We start from the raw sequence: 20,673 nt of genomic DNA on the forward strand, positions 1-20,673 counted from the left end.
GTCTCCTTATGCTGATGCTAAATCAGCGCTATGTATCTGGGTCACTCTGTGGCCTCCTCATGCTGCTGCTTCTGCCACCTCCACACTATGTCATCTTGCCACTCTGTGGTCTCCTCATGCTACTGCCAATTCACAACTCTGTTTCTGGGCCACTCTGTGGCCTCCTCATGATGCTGCTGCTGCCACATCCACACTATGTCACCTTGACACTCTGTGGTCTACTCATGCTGCTGCCAAATCAACACTATGTCACTGGATGACTCTGTGGCCTCCTCATGCTGCTGCTGCCTCCTCCACACTATGTCACCTTGCCAATCTATGGTCTCCTCATGCTGCTGCTAAATCAACACTATGTCACTGGGTCACTCTGTGGCCTTCTCATGCTGCTGCCACATCCACACTATGTTACCTTGCCACTCTGTGGCCTCCTCATGCTGCTGCCAAATCAACACTATGTCACTGGGCCACTCTGTGGCTTCATCATGCTGCTGCCACCTCAACACTATGTAAATGGACCACTCTGTGGTCTCCTTATGCTGCTGCTGCCACCTCCCCAGTATGCCATTGGGAACTCTGTGGACTTCTCAAGCTCCCACCCTCCTCACTTCATGAATAGGCCACTATTTTGCCTCTTTGGCCTGGTTGACTCCATCATTTATTTAACCCTTCTTCTGATCTGTCAGAAGGAAGGAAAAATGAGACGCACAATGGATCCTGTCTGTGTAGCAGATGTAAGGCCTGTATGGTCCCATCAGAATTGGCTTATGATTTGGTAGCCAAAAACAGGAGTGGGTACAAAACACAGAAGACATGCAAATATTCCTTTCACGTATCATCTCTGTTTTGGATCCACTCCTGTTTTTTGGGGGCTTTAGCAATACTGATGGATTACTGATGAAATGCTGACCGAGGATAGGCGGATGCTCAACAGACATGATCCGTTTTTTGGGGGGTTATTGTTCTGACGGATCAGAGGAAGGGCAAAATAATCAGTGACGTCAACACAAGTTTACTGCTGACACCCTCTCCACTCTGGCTCTACTTGTATAAGCGTTTAATAGAACAGGTTCTGTAGACATCTATGTGGAATCAGCTGATGACGGTGTAAAAGGAGTACACTCTTTCACTCCACAGTAGGATCTTGGGCCTCTGCATGGTTCTATATACCTGGCGTTAACATTGACCTGTAAGGCTGAGCTCACACAAGTTATTTGGTCAGTTTTGTCCCTGTCACTGCCCAAATAAGTGAAGTGTGCAGTTATTCTAAGAGCGACGCCTGTCATCTGCATATCATACTGACTCACAGTATTGTTTCACTACCACAGCAGACTCCCTATGCGTGTTACTACAAGGCACAGTGTTCTACATCATTATACAGGCTCTCTGCAGCCAAGAAATAGCTGTCGCGCGATTCGCCGCAAATACATTCGTAACAAATCAAATCTTTTCGGATAATTCAGCGAACCGGCCGAATCGAATTTTAGCAAAATTCGCTCATCTCTAGTATTCACATTGAAATACATGGAATTAGAGATATAGATAAGCATTCATACCATAAAATGTAAACATAACATTTTTGTCATTTTTGGTAACCCTATAATCAGAACAACCCACACAATAAAGTGTATTTGTTATTTACAGTGCTTGTTAAATAAATTACTTTTTTTTTTCTATTCCACCAAATATAAATGAATATAAATGAATTGCTGGTTTATACTGTATGTACAGTACTCCGAGAAGGTGACAAAAATGCACCTGAATAAATATTATTTTTTATAAAGTTACAAAAAATGTAATAAATAAAAATTAAAGAACAAAGTCATGCTGAGAACGTGATGAGGCGAAAAGTTAAACATTTCTAAAATTTTAAAGGGATTTTATGAAAATGTATCGCTTATTGTTACCACAGGGCAATCAAGGTCTGACCAGTGTGGTCCAACTATAGGGACCTCCTGGGCTCATCAAAGCAGTATCTATATATTTTACATATCTATAAATATCACATAAACTACTGGACCTCTTCATAATGACTGTGTGTCTTCGGGGCTTCCCTGTTCACCACTTGTTTGAAGCAGGTCCTGCAATATAGAAATAGACAAAAATATTTTTTAAGAAGCCAGAAATGTTTGCAAATCCATTAATTAGAGAAAACAACAAGGGAGCTGTTCATATGTTTCCTTATGCAAGTTCCATATGCAATCTATATATATTTGGAGAATATAATACCTCAATCCCATTAGATAGAATGGAGTCATTTTCTCTTCTGGTTTCTTTATACATTTTTCCCTTCACGTTTGCTTATTGGAGTCAGCCCTGTAATGCCTGCTCTGAGCCAATCAGATGTCCCCCCTACTAACCTTCCTCCGAGATAGATATATTAGTTACTTAAGTGGTTTTTGGATATTTACAAAGAGTATATATATATATTTGTGTGAGGCACTTACGGTAGTACAGTGAAGAACCTAGGAAATCAGGGAATAAGCGTAGTCGGTTGTGGTGTGCCGAAACCGAGGATGAGGTAGGCCTGAGAAAGAAGAGGGCCCACCCAAGGAAAGAGATGTGGAAGAAATGAGTTATAAATGAGTGGAGTGGTGGGAGGGTCAAGTTCAGACCTCGGACGGTGCAGGAGCCAGGTAGAGGGGTGCCCTAAATAGGCTGGAGGCGGACCTCAGCCCCTCCCACAAATCCAGGCCAAAGCCTTCACACTTGTGTGAGGCACTTACGGTAGTACAATGAAGAACCTAGGAAATCAGGGAATAAGCGTAGTCGGTTGTGGTGTGCCGAAACCGAGGATGAGGTAGGCCTGAGAAAGAAGAGGGCAAAAATGAAATAAGCAGTTTATTGTATTCGATATACATGAAAGCTCAACCCGACATGTTTTGGAAAGCGTTTCTTAACTCCCGTGTTGGATTGGGGATGTAACGTGCGAAAGCGGATGACTTCCAGCGCCCCAATTTCTTAATGACATGAGCCGGGATGTTGGCACTGGAGGCCGTGGACGCGGCCCCGATCCGAAAGGAGTGCCCAGAGTAGTTGGATGCGTTGAGGCCTAGTTGAGTGAGGGATGACCTGACATAGGTCATAAAGGTGGTGGTGGTGAGTACAGACCCACGCAGTTGAAGTAGTGGCTGAAAGGGTAGGAACTTGTGATGCTGCTTGTATGCGTCCAGAACCCCGACTGGGCACCATCTGTTCTGCGTAGGGTAGTATGGAATGTTCACGGGTGAGAGCTGACTGCTTTTGGAGTGAGGTAAGGTTAGGATATAATGATCCCCGTGTTTCGTCAAGTGGGAGGCTAGCAGACAATGTGTGGTTTGGGTCGCCGAGGTCGTGGTGAATTCCCCGGGCCTCAGGAATCCGTAGAAGGCCAGGTACATCGCTGTTTTGATGATGGAGTTGGTATCAGCTTCAAAAGGTCTGGTGTCTAATAAGTCGGATAATGCCTTAAAAATGTGACTGTCAATGGGCAGTCTCTGTGTCGGCCGTGCGGGTTCTGTCTTCTGAATGCCTTTGAGTATGGTTTTGATCTGGTGCGAGGCCATGAAACTGATGTTGTTAGGGTGTATGATCAGCATGTGATGTTGAATGCCGGTGAGATAGAGTTTGATGGTGTTGTATGACAGTTTGAGCTTGAGGTGGCAAAAGGAAGCAAACCCCAGCAGGGAAGTCATGACAAATGGGTGCGTGATGTTGTGTTCCAACAGGAACTTGTTAAACAGTGCGAATGCTCTGTTGTATGATCTGCGTGTGTTGTCTGATAGTGCAGAATGGGATAATGACTGGCTATGGCGCATGATGACATCTAATCCAGAATGAGCTGGTGAAATGACGGGGTGATGGAGGCCGTGGGTGACGCTGACGGGAGAGCCTGATGAAACGCCTGAAATTGGAAACGAGACAGATTGTCAGCTGCCGTATTGCACCTTCCCGGGACGTGGAAGCAGTGTATGAAGAAATTGTTGCAAGGGGGCGGAGCTAGCACCGGACTGAGATGGCAGCTTAGTTCCCTGCTCTGTGAATGTGACCGTCCCTAGCACTAGCAATCACTAGCCCATTTGAGCGAAAATGGTAAAAATCGGGAATCCCAAGTCTGCTGAATACACTGGGACCCTCAAAAGCCAAACTCCGAGTGGCGACATGGACAAGTTCCTGAAAAAGGCAGCCGCTACAGTCGCGGCCCGGGAACCTAAGATGGCGCCGACCGCATCACCCAAGACTATGAAGCGCACCTCCATGCGACCTAAAGGAGACAGCGACTCAGACGACGATCAGCCCTGCTCTGACCTTCCGCTAACCAGAAGATACCTGGATCAAGAGTTGAGTAGAGTTATGGAGCCTGTCCTTTCCGAGATTGCGGCCTGCAGACAGGAGGTGAGACAAATCGGCGATCGAGTGGAATCACTTGAATCGCACCAGGCCGCTTCCCTTGATCACCACACCGCGGTTGCCACCTCCCTCCACCGCTGCGCAAAATACTTAAATGAGCTGCACGATTCCCTGGAAGACCAGGAAAATAGGGGACGCCGCAACAATTTGAGATTTCGGGGCCTACCAGAATCGATTTTGCCGTGCGACATCCCATCCACCATAGTCTCGATCTGCAGCTCTCTGCTGGGCCCGGACAACCTGCAGGAAATAACTATCGAACGTGCGCATAGGGCATTACGCCCCAAGCCCAAACCGACCGAACCTCCACGTGACGTCATATGCAGGTTCCTTAACTTTCCAGTTAAAGCGGCCATACTGGATGCCGCACGAAATAGGCCTGATTTATCATATGAAGATGCCAAGCTGGAAGTTTACCAAGACCTCGCTCCTTCCACCTTTAAGAAGCGGAGAGCCTTGAAGCACCTGACGGATTGGTTGAGGTCTCACAAGGTGCTTTATCGCTGGTCCTTCCCGTTTGGACTTTAGTTTTCAATATCTGGCAAGCGATACAACATCACCTCATTTGCAGACATCGCGCCCATCCTGGAGAAGCTGGACATTCCTGCCCTGCGAGTCGAAAATTGGGATCTCTATCAAGACCTTGGAGATCTACCTGATCTCCCCAAGATCGTGCCGTTTGAACCCCAGCGCACTCCAAAATCTTCCAGATCCAAGAAAAGAGGACACCATCTCACGCCCAGGAGCCTTTCCCGTGACACATGATGGGCCTAACGTATCTGCTCTTTATATTTTTCCATTTTCCTTTGTTTTTTGTCTCTCCTCAATATGCTCTCAATTATCCCTTCTTTCCTGTGCTATTTCTCTCTCTCTCTCCCCTTTTTACCCTGCATTTAGTTTGAGATAACTGCACTGTACCTTTGCTCATTACCCCCTAGCTTTATTTATGGTGCTATACGGTCACCATACAGGTCGCATGACCTACTACCCCCTCATGCAAATAGTGTACTCATGTATGCTTGTTTTACACCCTTTTGTTCTTTTAAAAGTTAATGGTTTTGTTACCCTTTCCCCCCCACTTTCAAGGTACTCGTCACGCCTGTCAAACTGCCACAAGCTCACTGCTTTTCTACCTCGCATCCGGATCCTGCCTGCTGTTTTTCTTTTGGAATGGGCCGCGTTCTCCTGGAGGAATCATCATTGCTCAAGAGGTACCCCAAACCACATAGCACAATATGGCTGACCTTTACATTGCCTCATATAATGTCAAAGGCTTTCAATCGCCCTCAAAACGCAGCCAAAATTTTCTCTATACTCAGGAAAGCCGGGGCTACTGTGGTGTTCCTCCAGGAGACGCACTTCCGTTTTAACTGCTACCCCAACTTACAATATTCCCACTACTCCCAGTGGTACCACTGCGGGGGAGGCTCCTCGGCATCCTGTGGAGTTAGCATTGGTTTCCAAAGAAAGACCCCCTTCTCATACACTTGTCACCTACAGGATCCGGATGGGAGATACATCCTAGTGAAGGGCACCATTGGCCAGCACACTTATACTTTCGTAAACCTATATGCCCCTAACCTCAATCAGTTTAGCTGGTTTTCAAACATTCTCCCCATAATTGACTCCTTCAAAGAGGGAATAGTGGTCCTGGGGGAGACCTGAATGTAGCCAGCATTAGACACTTCTGCTAAGAAGTCCCAACACTCCCCTAGTTCCCTTAAAAATCTCCGAGATAGTCTCTGGAACCTCCACCTAGTTGATGCTTGGAGACTATTCCATCCTAACACCCTAGATTATTCTTTCTTTTCCCCGGTGCATGGTTCTTATCACCGCCTGGATTATCTCTTTATATCAAAGGAACATATTCAGTTATGCAGTCAGGCGTCCATAGGTTCCATGCACCTCTCTGACCATGCCCCAATTTTTCTTTCTATCCTAGCCCCTAATAGTACACCCTTATGTTTCAATTGGAGGTTGAATGAATCCTTACTGGGTCATCAGCCCACGATTGATCTGGTCTCCAATCATATAAAGGAATACTTTTCAATAAACAAGAGTCCCGACCTTTCTGCTAATTCGCTCTGGGACGCCCATAAACCCTATATCAGGGGCCACTTCATTAGCATTGGCTCTCACCAAAAAAAGATGAGGGAAAAAGCCATAGACCACGCCTTAAAAAATATCCACAAGCTTGAAGCCCATCATAAAAGCAACCCCACTGATGCCCTTCTCCAGGAACTTTCAAAAACAAGAGCTGAGCTCAAGACCCTCCTCCAGGCTAAATCGGCCAAATACTATTTGAACTCACAACATAAATTTTTCGCCCATGGCGACAAGGCCACAAAATTTTTAATGTCCAGGATTAAAAACAGGAGAGCTGCAAATTATATCCACCAACTTAACTCCCCGGAGGGCAAGCCCACTTTCTCGGCTACCCAGATTGCCGACCAATTTCGAACTTTTTATGAGAACCTCTATAATCTTCCTTCTAAGGCTACCCCTGAAACTCAAACCACCCTTATATCTTCCTTCCTTAATTCCTCCAAGGTTCCCACCATAACGCTGGAACAAAAAATGCTCCTAGAAGCCCCGTTTACTCTAGTAGAACTCAATAAAGCTCTAAATCAAATGCCAAAAGGTAAGAGCCCTGGTCCAGACGGCCTGCCTGTACAGTACTATAAGACCTTTAGAGAGACCCTCTTACCATACCTTTTGAGGTTTGTAACCTTGCCCTTAAAGGGGTCCCATTGTCTAGAGACATGACAACTGCTCACATTTCGCTTATACCTAAAGAGGGAAAAGACCCCAAACAGTGCTCTAACTACAGGCCTATCTCCCTCCTGAACATAGACCTCAAACTCCTGGCCAAAATGCTGGCCAACAGACTAGCCGCTCTTCTTCCCTCTATTGTTCATGGGGATCAGGTGGGCTTTATCTGCAACAGGGAGGGTAAGGATAACACTGCCAGAGTGATCAATGCTCTTTGCCATGCCAACCGCTATTCTTCTCCCCTGCTTCTTCTCAGCACAGATGCCGAGAAGGCATTTGACAGGGTTAACTGGTTATATTTAAGACATGCCTTGACCAGATTTGGCCTCCCTGATCCCTTTGTTCAAGCTACCTTCGCCATGTATGATCAAGCATCTGCTCGAGTCATGGTCAATGGGAATCTCTCCCCCTCCTTTGCCATAAAGAACGGGACAAGGCAGGGTTGCCCTCTGTCTCCACTCTTGTTCATATTGGCCCTGGAGCCGCTATTGTCTACCATCAGGCTGGACAGGAGAATTGAGGGTCTGTGTTTGGGAGGCAGAGAACAAAAACTTGCTGCATTTGCAGATGATGTGTTGATGATGACGGTTAACCCCTCAGTCGCCCTCCCTTGTATTCAATCACATCTCAACCTTTATAGCGAGGTCTCTGACTTCAAGATCAATGCCATCAAGTCCCTAGTTCTTTGCTCAGGTATCAGCTCTGCTACTAAACGGCGCCTCGAGGAAAACTCGCCCTTTAATTGGTCCTCTCCCACCATCTCCTATTTAGGGGTGACACTCAGTTCCAATATAAAAGATTTATTCTCTCTCAATTATGTTCCTCTTAGAGCCTCAATCTTCAAATCCATTGATAGTCTAGCTCAATCCAACCCTACTTTGTCCTGGTTCGGCCGAAAAAATTTGCTTTCTTCCTTATTCCTCCCACGCTTAACTTACCTACAACAGGTCCTCCCAATCCCTGTACCGAAACAATATTATACAGCTTTTCATAAAAAGTTTAGAGCCTTTATCTGGAACGGGAGGAAGGCCAGACTTGCTTTCTCCCTTCTCACTAGGTCCAAGAAGATGGGGGTATTGGCTTGCCTAACCCGGAACTATATGGCAAAGCCATCCTTTTGGCTCGTGCAGTAGCATGGCTACATCCAAATGCGCACTCCTCAGTGGTAGAAATGGAGTTGGAGATTCTGGGGAAACCTCCTAGAGCCCTCCTGTTAGGACACCAAAACGTAATAGTTGATCCGCTTTCCCACTACCCTATTGTCAAGGCCACCCTTGAGGCTTGGAAGTGGCTCTCTACATCTCATTGCTCTATCCCCTTCCCCTCACCACTTCTCACAGTTAGGGATATTCTTGGAACAGCCTCCCCAGCTCTGAGATCAACTACCTCTGGCAGGCTGTCATCCTCAAACATAGCCATCTCATCTTTACTGGACTCCGCTGGCAAACCCCTTAGCATGGAAGACATGAAAAGCCTCCTTATCCCTAGCCCTTGTGACATGTTTTCATTACTTTATCTCAGAGCTTACCTAAACCAACACATTCACTTAGGTACCCTCCAACGTCCTATTGTTTGGCTTGAGTCTGTGATCTCCCTTTCCTTTTTCCCCAAGAAACCAGTATCGCAAATTTACAGCAGGCTACGTTCAGCGCCTATGTTGGCTAAACCGGCCTTTGTGAAACAATGGGAAACAGATCTTAACATTACTATCCCTTTCACATCCCTACCCAAACTTCTTGAATCTCCACATAAGACTTCCTGTTGTGTTCGTATCCAAGAAAATGGATACAAGATTCTCACAAGATGGTACCGTACTCCCGATAAAACAGCTCTTTATTCCCCCACCGCCACAAACATTTGTTGGAGGTGCCTACAGGTAAAGGGAGACTTCATCCATGTTTGGTGGTCATGCCCCTCAATATCCAAATGGTGGTCAGAAATATTCTCGGTGGCAAACAACATATGCAACACCTCTATCCAACCCTCTCCCCAACTGGCCTTACTATCAATATATTCGGGAACGAACCCTCCACGACTTCCTTTTGTTTTCTCCCAACTGCTACTGGCCGCTCGCCTTGTTCTTCCATGCTACTGGCTGCAAACCCAGATTCCTTCCATAGATAGGCTGGTTCTTAAAGTAGATCAACTACACAGGTTTGAAGAAATGTCATCATGGGAAGCCCGCACACATACTATATTTCTCAAAAGGTGGCTCCCATGGTCGATTTATAGATCTCCCAATAGGGTCATCCCCTCAAGTCCATCACCTCCGACCTTTGGACAAGTCTCTTCTGGCCATTAAACTACATCCGTACTGACTCTCCTACAGAAACTACTACACCACCATTTTGCTGCCTCTTCCAACTGTAATTTGGACGGTAATTTGGTCCTCTTATTTATACCCCTCCACACTACTTGTTCACTTCATAGTGATTAGTGACTTTCAGTCTAACGTGGGCCATATACCCATCACCCCCTTTTTTCTTAACATATCTTTTACCCATAGGCCGCTACTCTTACCCTCGAAATCCCGGTCTATCTGGCTATCACCACTATTCATGCCTAATAATGCCATGTACTTGTATGCACTTGTACTCTTTCTATGTACTTGCTTGGCCTGCGTGCCTGTACCTGTAACCTTGTTACTCCTTGTTCTTTATTGAAAACTAATAAAAAGTTTAAATAAAAAAAAAAAAAAGAAATTGTTGCAAGCTGCCAACCAAGTAAGCCTGCGCAGGAACCTCATGATTGTGAGGGATTTGGACCGACCCTTGTTAATGATCTGGCAGGTTGCCTGGTTGTCTGAGTAGCATCGGACCGACCTGTTTGCCCATGAATGACCCCACGCCACGGCGGCCGCCACGATGGGGTAGATCTCGAACAGAGCCGAGGTAGTGGAGAATCCTTCCAAACCCTGGACCGCAGGAGGCCAGCTACCCCACAGCCAATCGTTCCCAAAAATGGCCGCGAAACCTGTGGTGGATGCCGCATCTGACCAGATAGATGGGGAAGAGTCCGATAGCTGAGGGAGGAACATGCTCCTGCCGTTCCAGGCGGACAGAAATCTTCTCCACATACCCAGATCTGCAGTGGCGTGGGCATCCAGGGGCAGCCTGTGAGAGTCGTGAAGAAAAAGGGGGAAAAGGCGCAGAAGCCGTGAAATGAACGAGCGACCCTGGGGGATGATGCGCATGGCAAAGTTCAGGGAACCCAATAGGGACTGTAACTCCTTGCGATTGCAGTTGCCGAGTTGAAGGTAATTGTCTATGTGGTTGAGAATAATCTGGATCTTCCCGAGTGGCAAACTGGCTTGCATAGAGGCAGAATCCAACTGAATGCCCAAGAAGGTGATGACTGTGTCCGGCCCCTCTGTTTTCTTGGTGGAGATGGGTACCCCAAGTTCCCCGAACAGCTTGATGGTGGCCCTGAGGCTGGCGGGAGGGGAGAGGTTTTCCTCCACGAGTAGAAAGTCATCGAGGTAATGCAAGACCATCGGGCATCTTGCTACGTTCAAGAGCAACCAGCATAGTGCCTCGGCGAATGTGTCAAAAATGGCCGGGCTACTCTTGGATCCGAAGGTCAACCGGGAGAAAAAATAATAGTTTCCGGACCACTTGATGCCATGAAGGTGCCACAGCGACGGGTGAATTGGTAGCAATTTGAACGCATTGGCGATGTCGGTTTTGCTGAGCCATGCTCCGACCCCTGCTTGCCTGATGGCGGTGATGGTGTGATCTATGGTGGTGTATTGGAGTGAGAATTCTTCCGACGGAATGAGGGAGTTGAGACTGGGGTCGGCTGAACCGTGTGGTGCCGATAAATCGATGATTAGCCTCTGTTTCTGGGAAGATTTCCCGGTGACGATGCCAATGGGATTGGTGCGCCATGTGGTGAATGGGGGTGTCTTGAATGGTCCTAGCACGAAGCCCTCTGCGACTTCCTGGGCTATGAGGGCGTCAATTGCGGTGGGGTTGCCTTGGGCGGATAGGAGATTTGGACATTCCAGGGTACCTGTCGGCATGTGCAGGATGCCCGTGTGGAAGCCTTCTGTCAGCCCCGCCACGAGGAAATCCGTGAGATGTCTGGATGGGTGCTGAGACATAAATGCTGTAAAAACCGGCATATTTATGGTCGACAGATACGGTTTAGAAAACATTTTATTTGGACACATTGATTTGGCATGTGCCCGGAAACAATTGGTACAAATGTGCAACAACCTACACCCGCTATAATTGCAGGATCCCACATTAAAATTGTTGCAAATCTGGGACTTGCCCAGAAACTTGATTGGCCGCCCCAGCTTGTCCCGGCTTGATTTCTCCGTGACCCCGGAGGGGCCGGCCGCTTGAGAGGGGGCTTGTCTGTCCGCCGCGTTCGGGCAGAAATTGGTGGTGTGGGCCGTGGAGGAGCAGTGCACACAGGCTGGCGTCCTCAGGCCTGCGAAGTGTCGGCAAAAAATGACAGTGTCGATTCTTGCCCAGTTGGAGCGGACTCCGTACTGGGAGAAAGCCCCTGCCACCTTTGCCGAAAAAGATCTATGGTAGTCATAGAATGCCGACCCCCCATATTTGTTGCCCAGGTCCACCAGTTTGTGCATGTAGAGGTCGAACTCCTCCCTTCTGTTAGGGTAGACCGTGCAGATGACCTCCCTGTAGATGCCGAAAGCCAACACAAATTCTGGAATAGACAGTTTTCTATTGAGGCGGGCATCCCTAGATTTGACCACAACTGAGACATCGTCGTAGGCATAAGTTTTGTTCTCGACAATATCTTGAGAGGCAATCAGGAGGGAGGCCAGGTTCACATCCTTACCTTCCAGAATGTCCCTTTTCAAGTGCTCCGGTATCATGTGCGCCGGGCTGACTTCTTGGTCATCTGGGTTGATGGATGGCACGCCCACTGGCAAACCGGATGGTGCCGGTGACGCTGCCGGTGGTGGCCCTGCCAAGGAGAGGGATGTGGTGACCGACTCCAGCCTCTCTAACCTGTCGTTGACCCTGGACATGGACGTCATCAAAGAGGCCAGCATGGCGTGTATATCCCCCGTGCTGGACTGGCTGGGTCCTTCCCCTGCCTCCGCGTTACTGGTCGACGTGCGTAGTAGTCGGAAAAGCTCCGCTTTCCTTGCCGTGGCGGGGAAGGGAATCTGCCGTCTCCTCAATTCCGTCGTGATACGCGGAATTGTCCAGGATCTGATGGACGCTGGGCTGGCAAGATCGTCTCCCTGAGCTAAGGTGATGGATCTAGCCGGAGTGCCAGGAAGGGAAAAGTTCTCAATTCCTTCCAGAGACATGCTAAAACAGAATATTTTGTTAGTGTGGGGAAACACAGGATCGTGCTGGCAAGCTAGCTATGCCGGATGGCGAAATAATTAAGCCTAGGATGGTGACAGATGAGGCCCTGCTAATTGCCGAGCGGCTTGAGAGGCTCTATCTATGAGTTGGCGCGAGGGGTTGATGAGGCCACTGACGTGGTGGCAGGAGTGTGAGGCCTCTCGGTGACTTGTAAGACAGGACTAGAGAAAGGGAGTGACAGGTGAGGCCCTCTCTATGCAACAGCGAGGCGGCTTACTAACGAGTGGCGCGATGGGCGGCTGCCTCCGAGCGTGTGAGGCGGGGTGTTGGCCTCGCGGACCACTGACTGATGGCGAAGCCAAGAGGGGGTTAATCTAGTGGGATTCCGAAGCCCCTAATGCCAGCACGCTGACCCTAACGGGATGGACTGAAATGTAGGAAAAAATAACCGATTGAGCAGGTGTACGTACCTGGTAGCACGAAAAAAGTCACTGGATACGTGCAGCGTAAATAAGTCTAAGTTTGACCGCCTAAAAGAGGGGTAGACAGAAAGTGTTATGACGAGAGATTGACTGTGGTCTGAACGTGAGCATGACCTGAGAGGATTGCGCCGTGAGTTGCAACGGTGACCCGGTATGGTGGATGGTATGTGAAATGAGGCCCCGTGCCGTGGCGGAAGGTGTGAACGCGGACCCCCCTTTTTTTTTTTTTTCATATGGCGGGTTTCTTTGGTGATTGTGTGATGCGTTTTGACTGGTGTGGATTTTACTGTGGTGGATTTGTTTAAACATTGATGTTGGCATGGCGGGTGTGTTCCCTGATGCAAGCTCTTGTGATGATGACTTGCGCCCCCCCTGAATGCGCTGCCTGATGGAGGGGAGCGGTAGCTGGATCTGTGGTGCTGGTGCAGGGGTGTGCATGCGGCACCCCTTGGCCCCCCCCACCCCCACACACACACACACAGCGCACGCGCGCGGCACCTGCGGCCGGCCGCCAGGCTACCGCGCGTGCGCCGCCGCGGCCGCGCACGCGCAGCGCCCCCGCCGCGCATGCGCAAACCATCGGCAGCGCGGCAGGAGGACGGAGGCGCGGGCCGGCGCGGCGGTGGGGAGGAGGGGGACCGCGGCACTGGTGTTGGCCTGTGGAGGGGGAGCGTGTGGAGCGGCCGGGATGCGGCGAGCATCTGGTGGAAGTGAGGGGGCGGGCGTGCCGCTGAGCTGGGCGAGGGGTGCGAGGGGAAGGAATGAGTGTGGGATGATTGGTGAGGAGGGGAACGGCGTTGGTGGCTGCCATGGGAACCTGGTACACGTGTTGGCAGCGCTAGGAGTGGGGATGCGGTGTGGTACGCATGCACGCATGACCGGAAAATGGTGGCAAACATGAAAAAACGTGACTTAGTGAAACTGTGACATGGTTGAAAATGGAAATGGTGAAATGAAACGAGCTGGTACAGGGGCAGCCGTGAGGCCCTGTGCTGTACCGTATGAAAGACTCACAGTTTAACGGGCAAACGTGACCCGCAAGGAACCAGGTGAAGCCGGACGGATGGAACCGGAATGCTCCAAATCCTGGACCCGAAAGCAACGAACTTCAGAAAAATACAGCAACTTGTAAGTAACTTCTCAAGCTAACTCCACAAGCGACTCTCTCTCTCTCAAGTTCAGACCTCGGACGGTGCAGGAGCCAGGTAGAGGGGTGCCCTAAATAGGCTGGAGGCGGACCTCAGCCCCTCCCACAAATCCAGGCCAAAGCCTTCACACATATATATTTATATATATATATATGTATATATAAATATTAAATAAAGATGAGTGTGTGTGTGTGTATGTATGTCACCTAAAGGAATCCACACTGTACATCAGTTGTCCGGGAAGGTTTTAGACCGGGGCTCAGCTCTCTAGGAAGTACCGTTCCCGAGATATTCGCTCTCTAGGACGTACCGTTCCTGAGATATTACCAAAACATGCATTAGCCAATAGAAGCCTGATCACATGATCCTTATCAGCCAATAGAAGCTCCCTTAGTCTCCACATACACTCAGGCCACCCTCAAAAGATGGACTTAAAAACACAGCCCCTAGGTCCTATTAAGCCACGCCCCTATCCAATTAGACCACACCCCTCCAACTCCACAGCAAATGGGGATTGAAAAAATGAAGGTAAAAATTGCAGGGGTGGGAGGGAGGGTGAAGCTCATGATCACACAGTACAGTGCTGCTGTCTGAGAGTGAGCTATTCAAAAGAACATCCCTGTGTCTGTCCAGACCCTGCGCTGGACGGAGGAGTCTGAAAGCCGGACTGTCCCCTCTGGCCACCCTAGGGGCAGGCTGCTGTGGAGGTCACAGCTAAGGGGACGGTCTGCTATGGAGGTCACTGTTAAGGGGCAGATTGCTGTAGAGGCCACTGTTAAGGGGACGGGGTGTTGTGGAAATCACTGTTAAGGAGACAGGGTACTGTGGAGGTCACTAATAAAGGGGCGGCTGCTGTGGAGGTCACTGTTAAATGGGTGTGCTGCTGTGGAGGGCACTGTTAAGGGGACGGGATGCTGTCAATGTTATGGTTAAAGGGACGGGCTCTGTGGAAGTCACTGATAAGAGGGCGGGATGCTGTGGAGGTCACTGATAAAGGGGCAGGCGCTGTGGAGATCTCTGTTACGGGGACAGGAAACTGTGGAGGTCACAGTTTAAGGGATGGTCCGTTGTGGAAGTCAGTGTTAAGGGGCGGGTGCTGTAGAGGTCACTGTTAAGGGGGCGGAGTGTTGTGGAGGTCACATTTTAAGGGAACAGAGCTCTGTAGAGTCCACTGTTAAGGGGGCAGGATGTTGTGGAAATCGCTGTTAACAAGACAGGTTACTGTTAAAGGTCACTAATAAAGGGTCAGTGGGGTACACTGAGTTCACTGTTAAGTGAGCGGCGTACTGTGGCAGTCACTGTTAAAGGTGCATTCGCTTTGGAGGTCTCTGTTAAGGGGGCCGGGAATGGTGGAGGTCAGTTAAGGGGACGGTCCGCTATGGAGGTCAGTGTTAAGGGGCAGATTGCTGTAGAGGCCACTGTTAAGGGGGCGGTGTGTTGTGTAATCACTGTTAAGGAGATGGGGTACTGTGGAGGTCACTAATAAAGTGGCGGCCGCTGTGGAGGTCACTGTTAAGGGGGGCGGGGACTATGGAGGCCACTATTAAAGGGGCAGTGGGGTACTGTGAGGTCACTGTTAAGTGAGGGGGGTACTGTGGCAGTCAATGTTAAAGGGGCATTCACTGTGGAGGTCTCTGTTAAAGGGGCTGGGAATGATGGAGATCAGTTAAGGGAACTGTAACCTATGGTCAGTGTTAAGGGGTGGGTGCTGTAGAGGTCACTGTCAAGGGGGTGGGGTGCTGTGGAACTCACTGTTATAAGGGCAGGCTGCTGTAAAAGTCAAAGTTAAGGGGGCATCTGTGGAGGTCGGGGCACTGTGGGGATGGTCAGTGTTAAGGGGTGGGGGCTGTGGAGGTCACTGTTATAGTGGATACTGTCTATATCTTTTAACAACACACACAAAAATTAAATGAAATAGATTAAATATACCCGTGTGAAGCCGGGTCCTTCTGCTAGTATATTATATACAGTATATATATATATATATATGTATGTATGTATGTATGGCTTGAGAAAAGTCCCAGCAAGCGGACCGAAACGTCGCCTGGGTGAATAAAGGTCCCCACTTTCTTTTTCACCATCGGATGTGCTGCGGGGTCTTTATTCATTTTGCAGTATATATATATATTGGCTGAAGGACCCGGCTTCGCTTGGGTATAGTTTGTGTGTGTCGTTAATAGATATCAACACTATCCACTATAACAGTGACATCTACACCACCCCGCCCCCAAAACAGTGACCTTCACAGCCCTCCACCACATAACACTGACCCCCCCCCCCCCACAGTGCCCTGTCCCTTTAAAATTGGACCTCCACAGCAGCCCACCCCCTTAACTTTGACAATTACAGCAGCCTTCCCCTTTAACAGTGACTTTCACAGCATACCACCACATTAACAGCGACCTCCACAGGGGCCCACCCCCTTTACTGGATCAGGGGCGTGTCCTTTTGAAAAGCTGACTCTAAGACAGCAGCACTGTGATGTCTTAGTGTAAGCTGCAGGGAGAAAGTCACCCTCCATCCCACCCCTGCAGCTGACAGAAATTAAATTTTACCTTCATTTTTTCAATCCCCATTGGCTCAGGAGTGGGAGAGGGCGTGGCCTAACAATATCAGGGCGTGGCTTAGCGGGCCTGGGGGCAGGGTTTTAAGTCTTTTGAGGGTGGACACATTGTGGCAGGGGGCATGTCTGGGCTCCTTCTTGCAAGAGTGACACCCCTCTGGGCAACTTACTGGCTCATTTCCATACCAAATAAACTGTATTTTCAGAGGATAAAAACCATCTATTGCTGGAACAAAGGCACATCTGGAAATAAGGTTCTAAATGCTATTAGGCCAGGGCTTTACTGCAATAGCGATTATCCTGGTGACAGATTTCCTTTAAAGCTCTTCTACAGCAGTGAAGAAAAATGGCTGGGTTGTTATGGAAACCTGGAGTAAAACTGTGTATGTAGGGGTTGGAGGACCGGCGAGCTTCTATTGGCTGATAAGGGTCATGTGACCAAGCTTCTATTGGCTAATGCATTTTTTGGTAATATCTCAGGAATGGTATGTCCTAGAGAGCTGAGACCTGGTCTAAAACCTTCCTGGACACCTGATGTACCTGTGTGCCAAATTTCGTGATTTTAAATGCAACGGTGCGGATCCCTTTAGCGAACATACACACACACACACACACACACACACACACACACACATATACACTCAGCTTTATATATTAGAAGATATACTAGATTTATGAACATTTGCATAAGTAGTTTCTTAGGAACTACTAAGCAAGTAGCCAAGAACTCAAGATTAGTAGATAAGGTATGATTTGAAATCGTCAGGTGTATGACCATTAAAAATAATATATTGCTTGTACACTTGCCTAACGCCTTCTTGTTCTTCTCCTATAAGAACCCACCTCACACCCTAAATAAATAGGACATTCCTTTAGTAACATAGTAACATAGTTTATAAGGCCTAAAAAAGACATCTGTCCATCCAGTTCGGCCTGTCATCCTGCAAGTTGATCCAGAGGAAGGCAAAAAAAAAAAAAAACTGTGAGGTAGAAGCCAATTTTCCTCACTTTAGGGGAGTACACAAACCTTGTGTCTCTTGTGTTTTTCCTCCAAGCTGCTCAATTAGGAGCCCTGCTAGATTGCCTGAATAACCCATTTCGCTAACACCCTTGTCTGAACACACATGCACTAATATTAGACATACACATGCATTTTTTATGGGCATCAGGCACTCATTATTTCTTTTCATCCACGTTCCTGTGTACATCTTGTTTCAGGAGGGTTGACATTGTTACTGAATTAACCCCTTGTCTTCTGTATTGGTGTCTACTGGCATAGACTCTGGCTTGTTCTACTCTCCTGCTACTCTTTGGATTCTGATAGGTTTGCTGTGAGCTTGCACCTGCTCTTTACTCCACAGATTTAACCTGGGTTCCTAGCAGCCAAGTCTAACCGTTCTTGTGGCATGCTGTGGTGAACACCTAGGGGTAGCCTTTGATATTCTAACAAGAGTGCTGAAAGAAGGAAGATACAGATGTAGCAAGCACCAAAATCAGAGGGTTAGCGCACCATCCTGACACTTTAACTCAGTATCAATGTTAAGCTTTAGAAGCTTAACATTGATAAGCTAGCGTGATACCATACCGGGTATAGCTTTAATGCTGGCTACATCTGTAGCAGATTTAGAGTTTGCTGGAGGTAGTCCTGAATGGTGACCTTGTATTTCTTTGCCACCACTGTATTCTTACTTCTTCCAAGAAAAATAAACCTGTCTCAGCAGTTCCACCTATTAGAGTTAGCTACGCTATAGTCAAACTACAACCATTTGATAGGCCTTGCCAGGGGCGTCGTTAGGTCAAAACATTCGGGGCTTGAGCCCCGGATGTTTTGTCCAGTGCCCCGAATGTTATGCTGGCCCCACCCCCCTTGTACTTGTTCCGCTACTTGAGGGCTGCGCGGGCATGAGTTCAGTCACTTCAGTGCGCAATCCCGTCCTGCAGCGCGTGATCCCGCAAGACCCGCCGCTGTAGGTCACGGGTCTCGCGGGATTGCGCGCAGCAGGACAGGATTGCGCACCGAAGTGACTAAACTCATGCCCATGTAGCCAGAGGATCAGCGGAACAAGTACAAGGGGGATGAGAGGATGATCTGTGGGGTCGCCCAGACGGCTAGGCCCTTCACAGTAGTTATTAACCCCTTTCAGCAGTCCTCCATTCACTGAAGGGGGGACTGCTGAAAGGGGTTAATAACTACTGTGAAGGGCCTCCCCCCCCCCCCCCAGCGATGGGGGCGTGGCTTCATGGTGTGGGGGTGTGGCGTGATACAGTGGGCTTGTGCCCCGGATGTTTTCAGACCCTAGCAATGCCCCTGGGCCTTGCAACATGACAAAAATAGTAACCAAACCAAGAGACTTTTCCAAAAGCAGTCCCATCTGCAGACAGCTGTTTCAGGAATTTAGGCCCTCATCAGTGCAGATCAGGGTGCTTGGTTGGCAGGGTGGTAGGTAAGAGGCGTTTGATGTAGGACTCAGGTTGTATTGTTTCTCTTTGTTAATACCACCAGAACTGGTGTTTTAAAGCCAGGCAATGCACTCTGGGAAAATGGCTATACAGATTAGCTTTCTTCCAACAGAACGACACTCACCTTGTCGATCCCCTGTTATAAGGTCCTCACTGGTCTCTGCTTCCTGGTCCTGGTTTGACACAGGATATGTCTGGAAATACTTGCTCATCCAATCAATGAGTAGTATTGTACTGGACTTGCCACCATCTCTCTTTTGAGGACAGATGTGTGGGAGGCACCAAATGGGTTAGATCAATGTCTGATGCGGGTAAACACTGAGGCCAGTGACTGGCTGAGAGCTCAGTCCAAGTTATTTCCTGAGTGTTGAGTCTGGGACCCAGAAATGGCAGAAGTGAGGACCAAAGCAACATGGAATCGACGAGGTGAGTGATGATTGTTATTTGTAACCCATTATAACACCATTTTTTAAAAACTATTCCATGGAAGAAATTATTTAATTGTTTCACCTATTACTGCTATAACCACCTTTGCTCCCCTGGAAAAGATTTCTCCATGAATTTTCAAGCCTAAATCACCGTGGATTAGTTGAGTTGAAATTCAATTTGATCATATAGGTCTAAGTTCAGGCTGGTCAAGTTCTTCCATGAAATTGATCATGCATTGTCATGATTAAAGGTTCTTTATACATCCCAACCCCACCCATCAAGTACTTAAAGGGGACACTTATCCCTTATCCACAGGATAAGTGTCTAAACAGCAGGCATCCAATTCCTGGGACTCCCACCAATTACAAGAACAGGAGGCCCATGTTTTCCTGTTTAAGTGTCACTGTCTATGGAACTGCCGAATATACTGTAGCTGAGTACACAACTCGATTAAAGTTACATGAGTGACCTCCACTCCATTTAAATTAGTGAAAACAGGACCTCATTATTGTGACTATTGGGGTTCCCAGTGGTCAGATCTTTCCCTAAATAATCCATATGTTGTACGTGGGAAAATCCCTATAATAATATATTATACTTAGAGATTAGTGAATCGAAGTTGACGAAGTGGAAATCGATCCAAATTTCAGGAAAAATTAGATTCACACCAAATCCGAATTTACTCAAGCTTCGTGGTAACAAATCACATTGTTTCCTAAAATAGCTGCTGCACATGTTAAGACATGGAGCAAGTAACTCTGGGAACAAGGGATCACCCACAAAGCCATGTATGCAGCCAATCGGTAGCCAGCCTGTGATGTCACATCCCTATAAATAGCCTCAGCTATCTTGGATTTAGCCATTTTCCAGTGTACTTAGTGCAGGGAGAGACGTCAGCAGGCGCTAGAGACAGTGCTAGGAAAGACTTTAAAACTGATATTTTGCTCAATAGAAGTTTAGGGAAAGAGCATTAGAAGTGTAGGGAAAGGATAGGGAGGAATTATTGCACAGTATTGAAGCAGAAAAGGGTTCAGTGTAGGAGTTAACAGCCTGGGTAATAGGAACAATCCTATTACACCTTGCTGCACTGACTGGGGATCCAAATTGCCATTATACAGCTCTGTAATTCCAGCAAACCG

The 20,673-nt window shown here is 48.2% G+C and overlaps 1 protein-coding gene across 1 annotated transcript in view; it reads right to left on the minus strand.

The window, feature by feature from the left end:
• The window catches only part of LOC122932817 (cell surface glycoprotein CD200 receptor 1-A-like), a 96,194-nt gene that overhangs the window by 24,154 nt on the left and 51,367 nt on the right, over positions 1-20,673 (minus strand). The window contains exon 5 of the mRNA XM_044287445.1: positions 2,018-2,078. Within this exon, the coding sequence (XP_044143380.1) occupies positions 2,018-2,078 (61 nt within the window). The remainder of the gene's footprint in view (positions 1-2,017; positions 2,079-20,673) is intronic.

This window comes from Bufo gargarizans, chromosome 3 (assembly GCF_014858855.1).
Source record: "Bufo gargarizans isolate SCDJY-AF-19 chromosome 3, ASM1485885v1, whole genome shotgun sequence".
In the NCBI taxonomy this organism is placed as follows: domain Eukaryota; kingdom Metazoa; phylum Chordata; class Amphibia; order Anura; family Bufonidae; genus Bufo; species Bufo gargarizans.